The following is a 19,686-nucleotide window of genomic DNA, read 5'->3' on the forward strand; positions in this document are numbered from 1 at the left end:
CTTTGCCTTTTGTTTATATTATACTTGATTTATTGCGCACCCGAATGATTGACAGCATGATTGCTAATTTGCACATTTAAATCACAGAGATTACCATTCTTTAAAATAAAGCACAGACTGAATGGATACTAATTTATAGCAGCAGTGACTGGCAAGGGTTCAAAAATAGAAATGAAACTGCAAGGACCGATTGCTTTTACTTTACGTTACATAAATCAAAAGTCTTTCTATTAAAGAAAAAAACATGCCTTCTAGTCACGCGAGACTTCAGGGAGAATACTGAGCGCGAATTCTGCCCGGCGGTCCTCACTGTGATCAGCTGTGTTGTGTTCGGCTGCTGTAAACTAGGTAAGTAGTTTCCATAAGCTATCATATCGGTCCTCTCAGTTTCTTATATCGATGCGAAACCAACCACAAAATAATCAACTGCTATCTGGCTACACAGTAACTTTATGTTTAGCATGTAGCGTTAGTTAGCCAGCTAAGCTAGTTCTGTAACTTGGCTAACCTAACGGTTACTGTTGTCAGTATTTTGGTTTAACTCAACGTAACTGAAATCCCGCATCACATGAAAGTTGCCGAAAGGCGTTGCGCCAGTTAGCAAAGCCAAGAAATGTGACAATAGCGTTGTAGCCGGAGAATTGGAGCCGCTGTTTAAAGTTCAACTAACCGCAGTGCTCCATGCTAGTAAATCCGGTGACTGTTTTCTTTCACTTTCATTTCTCCCGAAGAGTAGGTGGGCTAGGATGTCTAAGAGGAAAAGCAGCTCAGTTAGTGAAAACGCCAGCAAACGGGCCAAACCTGTGCAAGAGGAAGAAGAGGAGGATGAAAACGTTGCTGATGGTGACGAGGATGATCCTCTACTGAGTGCACAGGTTTGTACAGTCACTGTCATGCCACGAATTCTTCAAACTTTTCTCTCTACAAAGAAACTATATATAATTTTTGTTTCTTTACAATCCTGTTGCACTCTCTGAGATAAGACACATTTGTATCATACTGTATATGGAGTGAAGTGACAGAGATAACCTATGTTCAGGTGCACTGTGCCCGTGAGGTGGTGAGTGATGCAGGGATTGTGGAGAGCATCACATTGAAGAACTTCATGTGCCATTCACTCCTAGGCCCATTCACATTTGGTTCCAACGTCAACTTTGTTGTTGGCAACAATGGAAGTGAGTGAAACTACTTAACCAGAATGTTATTCCACAAAGTATTCAGATCTTTTGAACTGAAATTAAAAGAAACCTTTGTTTCCCAGTCCAGGAACTAGGTGTACTGAAAGTCTGTCTGGCATTGCTGTCATGGCAACTGATTCCCTAAACTTGCCCTAACTTGTTATGTGGCAGATTAATATGATCATAGCCTCTTGTCCCAGACCAGTTGTCAGGCTCAACTCGTTATGAAGGAGTTAAGCTACTGTTACCATCTTTTAACAGGACAGAAACTCAGCGTTTTCTCTGGTGCTGTGTCCTGGCAGGTCTTTATCTTGATTTACTATAACCATATGTCTGATAAAGGTCAGCTGTGTTTCGAGTGTAACATGCTCACTCTTAACTTTAATCTTTATTGCTGCACATGTGCAATGCTTGATTGTGAAATGTATCCCTTTCTTTATACTACGGTGTTTAATATGTGCTGCTTCGTGGCCATTAAATTCACAGGTCTCACTGTAAACATTCATCATCTTGTGCAAGTGCTTCTTTCTCCTCTGTTAATTACAGTGTTCCCTTTTTTTTTCTGTGCACAAACCGCTTGTGTAACAGGTGGAAAGAGCGCTGTCCTGACTGCCCTCATAGTTGCTTTAGGTGGGAATGCACAGGCCACAAACAGAGGATCATCCCTCAAGGGTTTTGTGAAAGAAGGAGAAAGGTAAACCTCGTACCACATTAACATTATTTTCTGTTACACTGTATCTTAACTGATTAACTGGCCCTTAAAAGTAGCTACAGGCTGTAAGGGCAAAAATTCTGTGTATATGACCTTGTGGCCCCTCCTGCCCAAACTCCTAACATCTTTGCTTGCAGAAGATCAAAGCACCAAAGCACAGCTAAAAGATGCAGTGTATCTGGTCAGGAACACAGTGTTCAAAGTAAGAACAGTGAGGTTCAAACAAGTCCATAGCAGAATAGTTTTAAATAGAGTTCACTGTAATTAAAAAATGCAGAATTAACATTTTAAAACATTTCCAGTGTTAAACTTTTGGCATAATGTTAATGCAAACATAGTGCAGATAATTATAATGTTTCACAGGTGCTCTGTTAGTGTTTTCCAGTGTATGTCTTTTCTTAATCATAACAGTACTACAACAACCTATACATTTGATTGAGGTGATCAATATGAGATGATTTTTAAAACACTACAAATGCATAAATTGTCTGTTGTCTTTTAGAGAGAGCAGGACTCTCGTATCGCATCATAAATGTGAAACTGAGCTGCGCACAAAGGGTCACACATGAAAGTAATCTCTCTTTAGATAGAATGGATTTAATGCGTGTTACCGTTTCCTCAGCTCAGCCGATGTATCGATTACCCTGCGTAACATAGGAAGGGACGCATACAAACCTGAGGTGTATGGTCCAGCCATCATTGTTGACCTGAGAATAACACGTGACGGGTTGAGAACCTATAAACTGAGGAACAAGTCAGGTAAAGACCATGAAAGGTTATGGATTTCTAATTTTTCCTACTTTGTTTAAAGACCACTTCATTTATTTGACTATTAACTAATTCTCATCAAGCATTAAAGATTCATGAACTTTTTTTTCTCTTCTTGAAGGACAACTTGTCTCAACTAAAAAGGAGGAGCTCATGTCCATTCTGGACAATTTTAATATTCAGGTATGAGCAATGCAAGTCCTAAACATTACAATATTCTTGGTGAGAAGGAGTCATTATTAATTTGTATTCTTCCAAAGGTCAACAATCCTGTGTCAGTTCTCACTCAGGAAATGAGCAAATACTTCCTACACTCTAAAGGAGAGGGGGACAAGTACAAGGTTTGTCAAAAGTCATTATAACTAGCCACTATATGACTATATTTTTAAATGAAAACCTCTTATCTGTTGTTCTAGTCAACTTTGACTGATGCAGACTTTCTTCCTTCCTCTTTTTAGTTTTTTATGAAAGCCACACAACTGGAGCAGATGAGAGAGGACTTTGTCTACATCAAAACCACTAAGCATGTCACAGAGGATAAAGTGGGGCAAAATACTGAAGTAAGAATTAGTCATCTCACATGTTCATTTTTAATGATATTGATACAGGACTATGATAAATACTATTAAGCCATTTTAGGCTTCATTGTGGATAGAATTTGTTATCCTTTAATTATGAGCTCAGTTGCATAGTACTTTTATTTGATTATATATGTTTATGTGACTGTTTCAGTGCTTGAAAGACTTGAAGCGGAAGTATCTGGAGAAAGAAGATCGTTACAAGAGCCTGGCATCGCTTGATGAAATGCACACCAAACTGGAAGAGTTGCAGAAGCAGATGGCTTGGGCTTTGGTGAGATCATTGTCTCTCATTTTTCCCTCTCAGTTTGGAATTTCCAACCCTTTTTATCCATTCCCCTATGTCCCAGTGACAGCTGGACTAGTACAGTAATTACATAAAAGATCATTCATTTACATATCAATGACATTTGCAGGTGGCAGAGATGGAGAAGGAGCTGGAGCCGATGAAGGAGAAGCTGCGGGCAGACAGACACTCAACGCAGAAATACGATGAGAAGGTGGAGGAATGGAAGGTATGATACCTCTGCAGTATTCACCATAAAGTTGTGTGTCAAAAGCACCATGTATTTGATTGTCATCATCAGAAATCTTTGCACTTGTCCATGCATGGTCCTCTATCCTCTAACCCATAACCTCCTGCTTCGCTGGTCTGATCATGCAGAACAAGGTCGACGAGGCTGAGAAGAAATACAAGCAGATCCAGGAACAGTTGGAGGGGATCACCCAGCAAGTCCAGGAGCTGCAGCCCAAATGTGCTGAGCTCAAGGCTGAAGCCCAGAAACGTAATAGTCTTCTCAAATCCAGCGAGGTCAGGTTCTCATGATTTATCTGTCACATATGATCTAGAGCAGAGCGGGTGAAAGTTACTGTTATCATTGTGACGCTTGTTGTGTAACTTTGTAAATGGCTTGTGTTCTTCATTTATGTGTGCACTCTAGGTCACTGTCCATCGATGCAAAGCGAACCTGAGGGACTTGGAAAAGGACAAGGTTCAGTTGTCCTCAAGGATAAATGACCTCAAGCTGAGGTATGACTTCATCTTGTTTTCCCGTCCGTCCGTGTTGCATTCAAGCTGGGACATGTTTTCATTCTGTGTTAACTCCCCTGTGTTTTTCATTCCATCTTCTAATTTTTGTTATCACTTTGTTTTCTCATCTCCAGCATCAGTCAGACGACGGGAGCGGAGAGTCAGGCCAGGACACAGCGTATGGAGCAGATACAGGCCGAGCTGGAGAAGCTGAAACATCACATTTCCACTCTGGGCCAGCAGATCGACCAGTATCAGCACGCTTGCAGCCGTGCCAAGGAAGAACAAGGAAAGATGAGGTGAGGAAATAGAAACAGGGCACCAAAAAGAAATTAAATGTGTGCTTGTCTGTGAAATTAGCCTCTAACATAATAAAATTCTTACCTCCTCCTGTCTTCAGGAGAGAACATGGAGTGGTTCAGAGGTCCATCGAAGCCAACAGGAGGAACTTGCAGACTATGGAGAGCAGCCGCTCTAATCGGCTGCGGCGTTTTGGAGATCACATGCCCGCGCTGCTCACTGCCATTGATGATGCTCACAGAAGGGGCCAGTTTAAGCACAAACCCAGAGGACCTCTGGGTAAGACTTGGTGTCCAGGTGTAGACAAGAACATACAGAATAATATGGTCAAAATATTACAGCATATTCCCATTAATATTATTCAGTGGGAATTTAAGACTGAAAGGAGCAGAATTTATGGCTATGACAGTGTATTTCCCTGTTTTGTGACTTCTTGGTGAATAATTAAAGATTGCAAGGCCCAGCAGTCATCAACAGTTTCTACTATAAAGTTATAGGAACAATGCAACACTCCCAGTATCTGCCTCTGATATTCTTGTTAATCTCAGATTTAAGACCCAGAAAATTGTTGCTTTGAGTGCCTGAAAATGACAGAATTGTACCCAAATTGCATTTTCTTTTTATATTTTACATTTCATTCCCTTCTACAGGTTACCTTATTAGCCTGAAGGACCCAGAGCTGGCCCTGGCTATAGAGGTTTGTCTTAAAGGCCAGCTGCTTGCCTTCACCTGTGATAACCACGAGGATGAGAGGGTGCTACAGGGCCTCATGACCAAAATGTTCCCAGGAGGCCGCAGACCTACCATCATTACCAGCCAGTTCCTCCCACAAGTCCATGATACAAGAAAGAAGTGAGGACATGTGCATTATGTTTTTCATGCTTTTATTCTGCTGTAGCAAATTGATAGGGTACATTTTGATTGAAGCTGACCACAGGTGGGATTGAGTCTAAAATATACATTTTGTGTGAAATATCACTTTAACCCTGCAAGAATATCTGAAGAGTTATAATCAAGTGATCTTGGTGTGTTTTGTCTTTTGTGTCAGGGCTGTGAATCACCCTGAATACCCCTCTGTGCTTCAAGCTCTAGAGATTGAGGACCCAGTTGTGGCCAATTGCCTGATCGATCAAAGGGGTATAGAGAGCATTCTACTCATTAAGGTAACAAGCAGTTTTTTCACTAGAAAAATCCCAGATATTCCATGTGAACTATCTGCAAAGACCACAGAGGTGGCGAGTAACCACAGTTTTAGTTTCTATTTTTCTGAAGGTTTGGTGCATTAACATGGATTTTGCTTTTGGTGTGCGTTTGTAGAATCGGACAGAGGCCCGGAGAGTGATGCAGGGCAGAAACCCTCCTCGGAACTGTACCCAGGCCTTTTCTAAGGAGGGAGACCAGATCTTCAATAATCGCAGTTACACTGCTGAGCAGACAAGAGCCAACTACCTCTCAGGAGATGTTGAAGAGGAGATCAGGTGTGTGTCTGTGTGTGAGGTTAGACTGGATACCTTCGGTCACCAGGGCATCTCCTATTGACTTCTCAGTGTTGTAGTGTTTGATAAAAGGAATCCAACTTGGAACAAAAGCAACATAGAGGCTGGAATTAATTTGCTTCGGTTATTTAGATATGAATATATATCACAACAGGGAGCGGTTGTATAATTCTGCGCTCTTGTTTTCTATCTTAGTATCTCCTCTGTCTCTTTCACTCTGTCTCTTACACCCTCTCTTGGTTTCTGTCTTTCCTCTCAGGCATTTGCAGAGGGAGATGGAGAACCAGGACGCTCAGGCAAATCGCTTCCAACAACACATGAGAAGGTTGGATGAAGACCTCAAACAGAATGAAGGGCTGCTGAGAAGAGCTCATATAGAGCAGAAGACTACCAAAGTAACAATTTTACCTATTACTCGTCAGTATTGATCTCTTTCTGTACCCAGGATATTATGAAACATTGAGACTATGAATTTGCTGATGAAGTCTGTGTGACTCATTTAGGATAAAGCCACGAAACTCGAGCTGGAGCTGACAGACCTACAGAATGTGGAGGAGCCTCAGTCAGAAGACCTCAGGCCCCTGGTTTGTGCACCACGCATCAGTACAGTGCAATACATAGATGTGATCCACATCATATGTTGCTGTTAAAAAAATACTTTCTTCCACAGGAGGAGGATCTTCAGGAGATCATTACTAAGATCTCGTCCAAGCGCGACGAGTATGAGGAGGCACGGACTCAGATGACTGACCACAAGGCCTCCTATGAGAAGGCAGAGCGCGAGTACAAGCAGCACAAAGAGCGGATCAACACCATCGCGGAGGAAGCCGACTCAATCAAGGTACTGAAAGGCTTTAAGATAATGAAAAAAAGCTTCTTCTCTGTTTACAGTAAAAGAGTAACATTGCACTACTTCTTGATAAAGGTTAGAGGATCAGTATCCCAGTCATTTGGTGAGTAGTCTTAGCACAGCCTCACCATAGGGACGCCATCCCCATTTTAATAGGTTTAAGTGCCTGTGGTTATTTGTTGTGTACTTGTCCTTTCGTCCTACTACAGGAGGAGCTGAGTAAGACTGACCAGGAGGCGATGAAGTGCAAGCATCACAAGAAACACTATGACGAGAAGCGCAGCGCCCATCTCTGCAACATCCAGACCCTCGAAGCCAACCTGGAAAGCAAGGAGCGGGAACTTCAGGTACACCATACAGAGGAGCTCATACTGGACTAAAAGCAAAGATCATTTGGCATTTATTTGAATTTTCTTTTGTTTCTGAAATGACATTTCTGGTCATTCTGTCTTCTTTGAGAGTGTTAAAAACGTGTGTGCCTTGTAGTTTTACCTGCATTTCGTGTCAGAGATTGATGGTTTGTTTCACCCTGTGGTTCAGACATCAGTGTCCAAGGCCACAGAGATCTGTCCAGAGCGCCTGGAAGTGCGTCGAACAGCCAGGAGTCTTGATAGCGAGATCAACCGCCTCAAAGTTAAGATCTCTACCCAGAAGCAACAACAGGGGAACCGCGAGGAGGTTGTGAGGTCAGTCACCTCAACCGCTGTAGTAAATGACAAATGACACAACCAATTTTCCTTTAATTGACACTACAATGAAATGCCTCCACCCCCCCCATACACACATCTAGGCAGTACCATGAGGCTCTGGAGAGCTACAAGAACCTAGCACAGCAAATGAAGAACCTCAATAGCTTCATCAAAAGCCTCGACAGTGTTATGAACCAGAGACTCCAGGTTTATGCTGAGCTCAGGAGGCAAGTAGTCAAACCAAAAAATAAACCTCTTCGCTGTGACCTCTGTCTCCTTCCCTGTTTATTTACATATTTTTCTTCCTTCCCCTTTTTCTCTGCATCTCTTGTGGTCTTAGGTTCCTCTCTGCCCGCTGCAAATACTACTTTGACAGCATGCTAGCCCAGAGAGGCTATACTGGAAGTATGACCTTTGACCACAAGAATGAAACCCTCTCCATCACAGTAAGAAGGACTTTTGGTTTGTCAGTTGGACAACACTGTAAAGCCTCAGTTTCCCTCTACAGATTTACATATAAGTGTTATTTTTTGGTGGATTGTGTAACAGCTGTAGGTCACATGAGTTTTTATAATATATATTCCAGACATCTTTTAACAGACTAAAAGATCCAGCAGCAACGTTGAAGTATAAGCTTTAATTTTTTATTGATTGTCATTACTCAGAAAAGCATGAGACATGACTGCTTCAGCTTCTTGGCCAGGTAAAGTGAAACACTAACAACAAAGCTTTCTCGTGTGTAGGTGCAGCCAGGTCAGGGAAACAAGGCCGACTTGAGCGACATGCGCTCTCTGTCCGGAGGCGAGCGCTCCTTCTCCACTGTTTGCTTTGTGCTCTCTCTTTGGGCCATCACAGAGGCGCCTTTCCGCTGCCTCGACGAGTTTGATGTTTACATGGTAATAAGAGACTGTTTCTATTGGTGTTGTTATGTCTGTCGAGATATGAAACACATAAACTGAAATGAAAGCATCTCTAGTCATAGCAGAAAACACTGCAGGCTTTAGAGGGGAAGTTCATATGTACGTCCCTTGACAATAGCAGAATTGTCTCACTGTATTCATCTCACTGTTCTTGTTCATTTAGGACATGGTGAACAGGAGGATATCAATGGACATGATGCTGAAGGTGGCTGCTGGTCAACGATACAGACAGTTCATTTTCCTCACCCCACAGAGCATGAGGTAATCACTGTTACTACATCCTGTTGTTTATATATTTTTATATCAAAGGAGTTTGACCACCCAGATACTGATTTATTGACTTAGTTGCTGTGTATTATCTTAGTAAATGAGCTATGATAGACTAATCCATTCTGTAATAAAGGCCATGCCCTGAATGATTTCCCTGGGAAAGAGCACAAGCCTCTTAACCTCAAAGCTATTGCCACATTGTCATCTTTGTCGCTTTTCTTCTCCTGTTTTTTCAGCACCCTTCCTGAGAGCAAAATCATCCGCATCCTGCGACTGAAAGATCCAGACCGCAGCCAGAACAACGCACAAAGAAATCAAGACGAAGACCAGTAGTATCGCTAGCTCACTTTAGAATCAAATGAGGTGATTAGACCATTAGCACGTGCTGAGACCCTCCCTGACTCTGACACCAGGACAGGCCACAGAGTTGTACACTGATTCCTGCTTTTATGGAATAGTTGTTAATGTTAAGTCTAGCCACATGTTGCTCTTGATCCATCAAGTTCTTTGTCACAGTAATATTAAGAAAAATGGTTCAAAATTGTGTTTCAGCGGCAACACAGTAAATGTTTTGTACAATAACATTGAATTATACCAAGGGGTTTGTACAGGGAGAAATATTTTTTATATTCTTTGTCAAAATAACTTAAAATGACTTGAAAATTGTTAGGTTGTTTATTTAATGTTATTCATTAAACCAAACAAGTGTGTAAACAAATGCAGTGTTGACGGGGCTTTTTATGCATTGAAACATATTTCAGGGCACAGGCAGGATTGTGTGTGTGTGTGTGTGTGTGTGTGTGTGTATCTAAATATGCATAAATATATGTATGTATGAAATTGCTAAGTAGGTCATAATTCACATTCCCTTTCTTTTTGACCTCAAATTGGCATGACATAGTAAACACATTATCCTTTCTGTTTTCCTCGGCTCTACTTATTATTCCCTGGATAAAAGTCATTTTGATTTAGCTCTGCATTAAAACATTCAACCTGAAACCCTGAGACCTATTAAGGTCAGTCTTGTGAGCAGGAAGGATTTGCACCTTTAAGGGCTCTGTGCCAAAGCTCCCACACAAGGCGGTCCACTGAAATGCACTTCCACTCATGCACATAACCACTGTTGACAACATACCTGACCTCCTGAGGAAAGTGGTACTTGTTCATTAAATCCCTGAGAACTGCAGCAAGCCGAAAACATGAAGCCTAAATCTCTTCCGTCGAGGCTGTTTAACAGAAATTTAGTAGCATCACCAGGTGAGACCCTGGTGAGTGCAGGAGCAGCAAAGTATCGACGACATGTGGACTGCGAGGAGGAGAGCATTGGGGACTCTGACTGCAGCGACAGCCAGCCGGTGGCAGATGACAGCAGCCAAAATGAGAAGAGCCACAGAGAGATACACTTTGCCTTTGTGCCAGAGAAGTACGAGCCACTGGTGGATGATGAGGCACGAGTCATGGCAGAGGAGGAGAAAAAGAAAAGGAGGAAAGAGAAGTACAAAAAAGTGAAGAAGGTTAGTGTTCATTATTTACATTTTCTTAAAATGATAATAATTATGAACTTACATTACATGTGCATTCTGATGGTGTAGGTCTGGTCTTATGAAGATCCTTCATCTCCTGCCCTTTTTGTCTTTTCTTTGTAGCTTCTGTGGGAGTAAGTGAAGATGTAAATCACAGTTGTTTTCAATATGGCATCAATCAGCTTCAAATTATTCTAATCTAAGAGAATAATTCTAATCAAATTATTCTCTTAATTACTGGGAAAACTGCAAAACTTGCATGCAACACATTACCACATGTGGGCTGTTTTGGTGCTGTTACTGTATAATCAACCCAATTTTCCCAGAAAAATCGGGCTGAGGTTTCTGATTATTGAGCTAATTACTCGTCAAAAAATATTTTGACCGCTGAACTGTTGACAGTTTTGGAGTTCAAAGATCAGTAGAGGGTCATAAACCTAAAATGACACACGCATGATCAGCTTTTATCCCAGTCCATCCCAATTATCACATAAATATTACAGCTGTGTGGATCAGGAAAAATACTCTGCCTGTGTTTGTAATTCAGCTTTACCCAGTCACTTCTTTTGATTAAGGAGAAGTACAATCAAGCCTGTGGAGTCCAAGAAGAATCCTTTGAAGTCTATTTACTGCACAGATTGCTTTGTACACTCATCTGATTGATCAGGAAATGTCTCATGGAATGTGACTTCAAACAGATATTACATTACTACAATAACAACAGAATCCTTATCAGCTGGGTTATATAGATGCTGTAAAATGTTGAGTAAAATGTCAAGTAAACAAATCATAAACGAGTATTAGGCTGTTGAATATTAACTGTATTTATACCATCTTAAATTATAATAGTTTGGTAATAAGACTCAACTTCCAAACTGATGCATATCTACATGGGTGCACATTAATAACATTCAGTTCCACTGAGTGTGAATGCATGACTTTTTATACTATGGTACTGTAATGAAGAAGAAACTTTAAAGAAGAAACTGATTAAATTTGTGTCTTTTCTTGCAGTTCCAGTGTGGGTAAGTTGAAAAATTGTTCTTTGTTTTTTTAAATGTGGCATCAATCAGCCTCTCTGAAATTATTCAAATACACTGTTAATGACTGAAGAACTGCAACACTTTAAAGATACGAAGTTTTATCTAAATTACCAAATTCTCAGGTTAATAATCACAACAGTGTGATTAATGTCATGAGCAGGCGGGTTTGACAACATGTTTACTGGTGGAATTTCTTTATGACCTATAATCACATGAGATTTATAAAGAAGTGGCTCATGGTATGTGACCTTGAACAAACAATATTAATATAAAAAGTTTATCTGTGACCTGACACGTGTGTGTTTGTACTGAGAATAAATAGACTGTCAGCAGACAGTCGTGGCTTCCATAAATCTGTGAAAATATGCTGAAGGATGCCAAGTAAACAAATCATAAATGAGCAACAGGCTGCTTTTAATACTTGAGTGTGAAGTTCATTCTTGATCTTGGAGATAGTTTTACAAAAACAATCTTAACCAAGATCCACTTACTATCTTTCTTTAAAAAAAATATATATATATATTATTATGCTATTGGGCCTACATGGTGTGTATGCTATTTAGATTAGTTTGATAGTTGGTTCAATAATCATCAGTTTTAAGTTGTTAAGTGGTAAGCAGAGTCATTTTTACCTCATACCACATTGAGGAAGTAGGATTGTTTCTGGTTTATTTTTCTAAAACACCTGACTTCCTGTATCCGCTTTGGCTGGACAGCCCTTTCCTGTTCAAACAGTACAGGAGACAATAGACTCCACATTTACATTTTATGTTTAAAAACAGACTGTGCCTCTCCCCCTGCTGTGCTATTGTTCTAAACTGTCACATACACAGTCTTACTGTGAACAGATTTGAACAGATTCTATCTCAAATTGTGAAAAATATTTATTTAACCCATTTCTGTTAAATCATTGACATGATTGTGTTCAGAATCTATGGGAGAAATAATCACATTTGGTGCTAAACACAGTTTGTGACTCAGCCTTGATCCATGTTTAATTTACCTTCACATGTGTCTCTGAATGACAAATGACACATTTTGAATAATTAGTATCTACAGATAAAATGAATCTACAGCTGGTTTTGCCTTTCAGAATGTTGGCAAGGCACTTCGTCTCCACCTGGAAGTGTCTACTGCTTGGGCTGTACAACTTTGCCCTCGGCTACTCTACTCCGATCACGGTGGCAGCTACTTTTGTCCCTGACTTTCATCCAGGCAGGAACAGGACCTGAGCTGATCTGCGTGAATCTCCTACAGTTTCTTTTACAAGCTGTGATGTATATATCAGCAATCCAAGGACACTGACCAAAGACTCTTGATGTTTATAATGTTTGTGTATTTGAAATTACATTTTTTTTTTTTTACATGTTTCCACAAATTTTAATCAAAAACTAACTGATATGTTTTGTCTGATGTGAAGAAAATATGTTATAATGTTATTTGTAAAATAGGCCTTTTTCACATCAGATTTTGACTTGTAGAAAAAACATGTGTTACTTTTCACATTGAGGATGGTTCAAACTGTCCCAGTCATCATTAGTTTCATTATTTACACCTGTCCTTTCCATACTGTGATGTGTTAAAATGTCTTCTGTGAAAAAAGACATGTTGTTGTTGATCATTGTCTGTGTTCAAGATATACAGTCTACTGTGACCCAGAGTTAATCAGAGTTGCAGAAAAGTACATTTTTAGGATCATAAAATTAGAGACTGAGGCTGAACAATTGCTCTTAGCATTGACCTAATGCTCTCTACATGTCCTCCTTGTACCTAAATCACATGCACTTATTAACCCTTAGCTTAGACACTGGTACACTTTTTAAGAGAAGCTGTAAGTCAGAGGCTGGTGGTTGTATGTTTGCAGAGGGATAAAGTGGGAATGTGGAACTCATGGATGTTTACTGTAGCTGCAGATGGAGTGAATCAGGGGAAACACTTCTTAAAGGGATTTACAGACAGGAAAGACTTAACAAGGACGTGATCATCAGTGACACACCTGAAAAAAAAGGAACAAATCTAGGCTGAAAGAATGTGGACACACACACACACTGTGAGAGAGAGAAACCAGGCCACCCCACCTGCTGCTCCTCTCAGAGTGGAGCAACAAGACCTCTGACCCCAACAGTATTTCTCAGTTCTCAGACTGTCTCAGCACTGCTGCAAGATGAATAACAGACTACTAATGATTATGGATAATGATGATCATGGCTAAATTGCTGCAGAACGCAAGTGAGGATTCTGTGCTAAGAATGTAGTGTTTTTGTGCATCTGAGAGCTCCTTCATTAGTGAAGATTTTGCAGGTCAGGATATTTAGAGTTGGACTGTAGTATAAAATGTGCAACACAACAAAGCTCATTTGAAATACACCAGCTTTGTTTCTAAAAGAGTTTTTAATTAGGCCTTTTTGTGTAAGTGCCCTCATTCTGCCCGTGGTGAATGAAGGCATTTTTACACAGTGAATGAATAAAAGCAAGATGTGACACATGCATCCTAACACACAAGATCAGTCTGTACTTGAAAGATTTCAGATGAATATGGATTACAGGTGTGATTGTTATTGTTATACTGGAAGACAATCTATTTGTTGTTTTATTTTGAAGAAGACATAATAGATTTTTTTTAATGTAATTCATTTGTGCATTTTACTTGAAATATCACATTCATAAAGCAAAATGGTCAAATTCTTATGTTTTTCTCATGATTTTAAATGAACAGACTATATAGAATTAATAAGCATATGAAGTTATTCTAACGTTTTAGTTTACTGTATTATTGTAATTTAATACATACTTTGTCTGGCCATTCATATCATAAAGTACTTTTCTATACTTTAAATAAAAAAAATTAAAGATTGTCTCCCCCGTGACGTGTTTCACCTGCGACAGAAGAGCTCCTTCCGCAGTCTTGTCTTGTTTACATGATACCTCCTAGCTGAAGCACAGTCAGCGGCCAGTTCAGTGTTTTCTGAAAATGACGGACGTGAAAGCAGAGAATATCAGCTCTATCCCTATCGACGGCTTCAGCAATTTAAGAATTACGTCAATATGGACGTTTCTCATGTCTGTAAGTCAGAGGTTTAATCCCCAAATCGAGAGACTAGCAAGCTAGCGTTAGCTCCCACAGCTAGCAGATCGACCCCCGTCGTCTGTAGCGTTTTATTTCAGTTCACTAAACAAGTTCTGCTAACACCTGTCGACTGTGTGTTATTCATGTATTTAATCTACTGTTTGTAGGTGCAGTGGTCGGAGCCATGGCTTATCGGGCTGGTGGTGTTTCATATTGTGTGTTTGTGTCTGACGGTGGTGACCTGCAAGTACTACAGAGCTCAGATCTGTCACTTTCTGCTCATGGGTACGTGGAAAAGAAAAATGATTGACAGTAACATTATTGGACATCATTAGATGCTGCTTGCCAAGTTTGGGACATGCCTGAAGAGGGACTTGCTAAACAAACCACATTTAACGTTATAACAGTAAAATATAAACTGAAGTCCACCACTACTAAGTGACAGTTTACTGATATTCTATGACCTGATTCTTAATATCTGCTCCTCTCTAAGATCAACAACAGATAAAATATTTGTAACATTTCTGTTGGCAAAACAAATCAAGTACAGATGTAGAATACCATTGAAATGACACAGAGAATGAACATGACAGCTGCGTGCTGGTAATCTATCTAATTGTTTATAAACTTTGATCTGAGATATCAAAAAATTGCTCTGTTGGTTTTGCATATAGATTTCTTTATGCACACTAGCCCGAGCCAACATACTGTATCTAGTTTTCATTTTCCATGGATTTGGATTTGTTTATAAAATCCTGTATATCTTGTTAGCAAAGAATATGCAAGGGTTAAGTGTCAAGTAAACACATTGTGTTGTTGCTGAAGTGTGTATAATCGCAGCCTGACATGACTTCTCTCTCCACAGTTGGCATGGTGTATAGTGCTGAATATCTAAATGAGCTGGCAGCTATGAACTGGAGGTAAGACCATGGTTCAGATGTATTTCAGGAGCTAGTATGCATATTGAAGCTGCGCTAGCTGGACACACACTATAGTGAACTAATTCTCATCATGCTTTCTTCCTATTTGCAGGTCTTTTTCTAATTTCCAGTACTTTGATTCCAAGGGCATGTTCATATCTTTGGTTTATTCAATTCCTCTTCTGCTCAACACAGTCATCATTGTGGTAAGTTTCGCTTTTAAGTTTCCATCTTGTCACATCAAATTCAAATCTTAAAGCACTGTTCAGCAGCTGGTATGCCACAGATAACATCTACTCATGTGTATGTTTGTATGTGTTACACAATTACAGATGGTGTGGGTGTACAGGACCTTTTCCACTATGACTGAGCTGAAGACGCTCCAACTGAAGCGAAAGGCCCGCAGAGAGAAGAGAGAGAAAAACGACTGATCTCTGTCCCCGTGTCCGTAAATGGGCTTTACTAAGAGGGGCTTAGAATCTCTCCTTTGCTAATCCTGAAATTTAAGATGGAGGGCAGATTCCTTCTTTGTGACTGTAAAAAGGATTGTTCATTGATGTCAAGACGGGATGTCTGTTTCTGGTTACGACTTTTGGATGGGGCTGCTGAGAATGCTGTGTGCTACAAGATTTATGAGGACCAAAGGACAGTTACAGTTTTGTATTTAAATGTTGTTTTAAAATGTGTTAAAATGTGTGAAAAAAAGATAAAGCATTTTTTGAATTACGTTTGTGTGACTGATTTCATGGCCTGGGAATGAGAATTTAAGACTCTAACGGGGCAGTAAATGAACCATGGAGAGGAAAAGAAACTAATTTGTCTTCTCAAGAAACTGTGCACAACAAAGTGTCAGCCTGGTTTGTGTTTGGACATTACAACACTTGAGTTAAACTTAAACCCATTTTCAACACTTCACTGACAGAAAAGTATTAAATTTGAAATCAATGCATTAAATCATAGTAACAAAACAAGACAGAAATTGTATATTTGAAAATCCAGATCAGATGCTATTGCATTCTATTTATTTGAATCCACAACCATTAACAGGTTACTCTGAGCTGGATACAATATTTAAGTTAAAATAGCCACTCGAGCCTAACTGGCTTTGCATGCTAGGATCAGTTGAACTGGTCTAACAGCTTCTGCAGGGAGAGCAGGGGGGTTTAGGTCTTATGACCTGTCAGTAGGTCTTCAAGGGGAGCACAGTCCTCCACATGGGGCAGGTGACTGTTTCATGATACTGGGATTTGACTCTTTCATCTCTACCAGGAAGCCATTTTCATAGCAGACAGTTTTGTCATTGTCATAAAAGGGAAAACACACCTTTACAAGCAGCAGTATGCCTCAGACCCACAAAAGTGCCTGTTTGTGAGCGCTCTCTTATCACAGTAGCAACTGTCATTGTCATTGAGGAGGCAGAGGAAAGGCCTGTGGGCAGGCTTAATGTGTAAATCAACCTTTTGGCTTCTTGGCTTGTAATGCTGTTATTATTCATTAATTAATTATTTGTTAAATCAGCAGAGACTATCTGTTAATTAAATTTGTTTTGACTCCAAACTCTAGAATGTACAATATGCAGAGATACCTGCAGACCAAAGGACATTTACGGTTGCGTATTAAATACCTTTTGGAGAAAATATTTTATTTTGACATTTATTTCAATTCGCAAACAATAAAGCAAAGAAAAATGCACAATAGCATTGTATTTCTTTTGATGATAATATTTCCCTGTGGTTTACATAAATGCTTGTTCACCACTAGAGGGCAGTAGGGACTAAATGACATGACATACTGTAAGTGCTGCTCTCCATAAGATCTGTTCTTTGGGAAATTTTATCCTCAGTTCACGCTCCATTTTTTACTTTTTATCTCTGTAGAGAGTTGACAGGATGTCTAACCTAGACCTTACTGTTGTTTTTATTTTATTTATATCACTCCTTATTTTTTTTCCAGATGCATCTGATATATGTTGGCATGCTTTGCCTGCATTTGTCTGTCAGGGACCATGAAGTCTGGACATGAATGATTGGATTTCAGTCATGATTGGAAGTTACCTGGGATGATGGAGAGAGGGAGAAAGAGAAATAGGTCTATTATTTTGATGGAGGTGGTGATGATGGAGAAGGGTGTGTATGTGGGTGGGTGGGTGAGTGAGCGAGGGTGTGCTCATTGACCCAGGCTCTATCTCTTGGGTGGGAGGCCCCTTTATGACAGCTAGCAAAACTGATCACCTCTGAAGGGAATAAGCATTAGAGGACCTCTCTACTTTGACATCTGCACTCTGACCTCCCTTTGTTGAACAACAGCAGGTGTTACAAACACACGCATGCACACACACAACACACATGGCAATTGATGTAACCAGCTCAATGTCTCCAGAGACATGAGTCATGTCTAAATGAAAGATTAAGTATAGAAGTTTAAGAGGGTTGTTTTATCTCTTCAAATTCAAAGTAAGATTGGAATGGACACTATCCTTTGTTTAAATCTTGTGCTCTGATTGGTGTAAAAGTTGCAGCCAAAGTCACCAGTTCATATATCTCAGATATGGCTGCTTTCCTTGAGTTTGTCATGCAGAACAGTGCATTGCACAACAACCCAGTCAGCTGCAGTCCTGTGGGTGAAAACACTTTGGATAAAAGAAACACCACCTGTCAGACAGAGGTCTGAGGAGATGACCATAGTGTTCAAGCTGAAAGGTGGGGAACAGTGTGTACGTGACAAAAAGCATGAGACAACGTTGTCAAGTGCATCTTAGAACGCACAGTTTGTTAAATCTTGAGGCAGATGAAGACTCAAATCAGATGATATTGCTTAATTATCAAAACTGGCCAATTGAGGAGTGAAAAAGCATGAAGCAATCACTGATTTCTGTTGTGGAACATCCACCCTGCCATGTGTTAAAAACACTGACTAATGAAAGTGACTCCTGACCTTCGTTAAACACTTCCAGAACCATATAGAAGGTTACTTAATTTTTGGTTCATTGAAAGCATAAGAGAGTTATCAATAAAACTTCATCTATAAAGTGTAGTGGGCTGTTATTGGAGAAAATTTGAAATAACCGTTTTAACAATAGTAATATTATAACAGCACTTTAAGAAACATTTGAAATCACTGACATGCTTATCAAAGATGAGTCATGTTAATATATTGTGGCATGTGAGTTGAGGCTGTGGCTCACACAAAATTTGTGCAGTTCTAACTTTACAGATGGGGGACTGAAGCATGCAGAATTACAGGCACACTCTGCATTAGGGGTGTCTGGTCTGCACAAAATATGATAGTCATCTACCTTTACAGATTCCATAGTATGATTGTACAATGTTTGTACATGTTTTTTTATGCATGCAAAATTCCATCAATGGGATGTTGTGTGCATGATTGTATTCCCATTTCCCCCAAATGCAATCTGACATTTTGTATCCCTGGAGACTCTGGCTTCCACACTAGTATTTAAAATAAAGTTATGTAAGTTTGAGCAGTGTTTGCTTGCATGAACATGAGTTTGTGGCCAAATAACCGACCCATTGGTGGGCTGCTGCTTGTCAAGGAGTCATCCCACCCCAGATGATTTAAGATCGCATGCTCTAACAGATGTTGGTAGGGTTTCACTTGTTCTGATAAATTTTCCCAATATGAGAATTATGTCATGAATTGATTATTTCAAGAGATGATAAAGGGTCTTATTGAACTGTTGCCCCAGCTCTAATGTATATACAAACCATTTTTCTATTCAATAGACAGCCATCATTATTTGTATGAAGAGTATTTAAATATGTCAGTTCACTAATGTCTGGCTTGGATCAACAGATCCACCCTAAAATGAAAAGACAGTGAGTTAAGCTTCTCTGTCAGGTTCCATCTTCAACTCGTAAAAATCCCAGAATTAAACACATGAGCATTGTTTCTGATTTCTTGTGGATGTTTTTGTTTGTGGTGCATGTCAAGCCAAACGCCAGCTAATCCCAAAATGCATTTTTTTTTTTAAAACTGCATATGAAAGAATGAGAATAAACAGATGTTGTATAAACCACAATGCACACTGTGACATGAGCTCAAATGATGACAGTGTTGCCATCTGTCATAATGTTCCTTCTCACTTCAGAACTGAACAAGCCTCTTGGATGAGAGGTGAAACGCCTCCAAGTATCTACAACTAAGTCCAGTTGCCCTCGATACGACCCTTCTTGGATAACCATGACCTGGATGACTGAGAATCTCCACAGACGTTCCCTCTCACTGTTTCTATACAGTTTATGTTGGCTCTCACTGTTGTTCCACAACATCCGTGGTTGTATAATCTACTGGTAAAGATGTTTGGCCTGGACTCTGTGTTTAT

General features: G+C 39.9%; 2 protein-coding genes and 1 pseudogene across 3 annotated transcripts; all 3 read left to right on the forward strand.

Annotated features, from left to right (window-relative positions):
* Positions 1-231: 231 nt before the first annotated feature.
* Positions 232-9,509, forward strand: si:dkey-119f1.1 (Structural maintenance of chromosomes protein 6-like). 2 transcript variants are annotated; one of them, XM_018694500.2, is made up of 27 exons: positions 232-348; positions 737-875; positions 1,040-1,175; positions 1,767-1,872; positions 2,513-2,649; positions 2,780-2,841; positions 2,919-2,999; positions 3,117-3,218; positions 3,391-3,510; positions 3,653-3,751; positions 3,901-4,047; positions 4,178-4,266; positions 4,401-4,565; positions 4,667-4,845; positions 5,217-5,418; positions 5,615-5,729; positions 5,884-6,044; positions 6,322-6,457; positions 6,566-6,646; positions 6,733-6,903; positions 7,122-7,259; positions 7,453-7,598; positions 7,703-7,828; positions 7,942-8,047; positions 8,345-8,497; positions 8,685-8,782; positions 9,028-9,509. In XM_018694500.2, the coding sequence occupies exons 2-27, from the start codon at positions 747-749 to the stop codon at positions 9,122-9,124; spliced, it is 3,282 nt and encodes a 1,093-aa protein (XP_018550016.1). In that variant the 5' UTR covers positions 232-348; positions 737-746; the 3' UTR covers positions 9,125-9,509. The 2 variants fall into 2 exon arrangements, with proteins under 2 accessions (XP_018550016.1, XP_018550017.1); XM_018694501.2 differs by having other exon boundaries at positions 257-348; positions 732-875.
* A 143-nt stretch (positions 9,510-9,652) lies between these two features.
* Positions 9,653-14,045, forward strand: LOC127142659 (uncharacterized protein C1orf115-like; annotated as a pseudogene).
* Positions 14,046-14,240: 195 nt separating this feature from the next.
* tmem18 (transmembrane protein 18) lies at positions 14,241-16,070 on the forward strand. The gene is made up of 5 exons (XM_018694569.2): positions 14,241-14,421; positions 14,592-14,709; positions 15,290-15,344; positions 15,457-15,550; positions 15,677-16,070. The coding sequence occupies exons 1-5, from the start codon at positions 14,329-14,331 to the stop codon at positions 15,773-15,775; spliced, it is 459 nt and encodes a 152-aa protein (XP_018550085.1). The 5' UTR covers positions 14,241-14,328; the 3' UTR covers positions 15,776-16,070.
* Positions 16,071-19,686: the final 3,616 nt, after the last annotated feature.

This window comes from Lates calcarifer, linkage group LG7_1 (genome assembly GCF_001640805.2).
Source record: "Lates calcarifer isolate ASB-BC8 linkage group LG7_1, TLL_Latcal_v3, whole genome shotgun sequence".
NCBI lineage: Eukaryota > Metazoa > Chordata > Actinopteri > Centropomidae > Lates > Lates calcarifer.

Excerpts from the sequence above, each read along its gene's own strand:
- si:dkey-119f1.1 (XM_018694500.2), top strand. The coding sequence starts at position 747 with ATGTCTAAGAGGAAAAGCAGCTCAGTTAGTGAAAACGCCAGCAAACGG. Across the intron at positions 6,904-7,121 it reads AGGAAGCCGACTCAATCAAG|GAGGAGCTGAGTAAGACTGA; the intron begins GTACTGAAAGGC and ends GTCCTACTACAG. Across the intron at positions 8,498-8,684 it reads ACGAGTTTGATGTTTACATG|GACATGGTGAACAGGAGGAT; the intron begins GTAATAAGAGAC and ends TTGTTCATTTAG.
- tmem18 (XM_018694569.2), top strand. The coding sequence starts at position 14,329 with ATGACGGACGTGAAAGCAGAGAATATCAGCTCTATCCCTATCGACGGC. Across the intron at positions 14,422-14,591 it reads TATGGACGTTTCTCATGTCT|GTGCAGTGGTCGGAGCCATG; the intron begins GTAAGTCAGAGG and ends TACTGTTTGTAG. Across the intron at positions 15,551-15,676 it reads TCAACACAGTCATCATTGTG|ATGGTGTGGGTGTACAGGAC; the intron begins GTAAGTTTCGCT and ends ACACAATTACAG.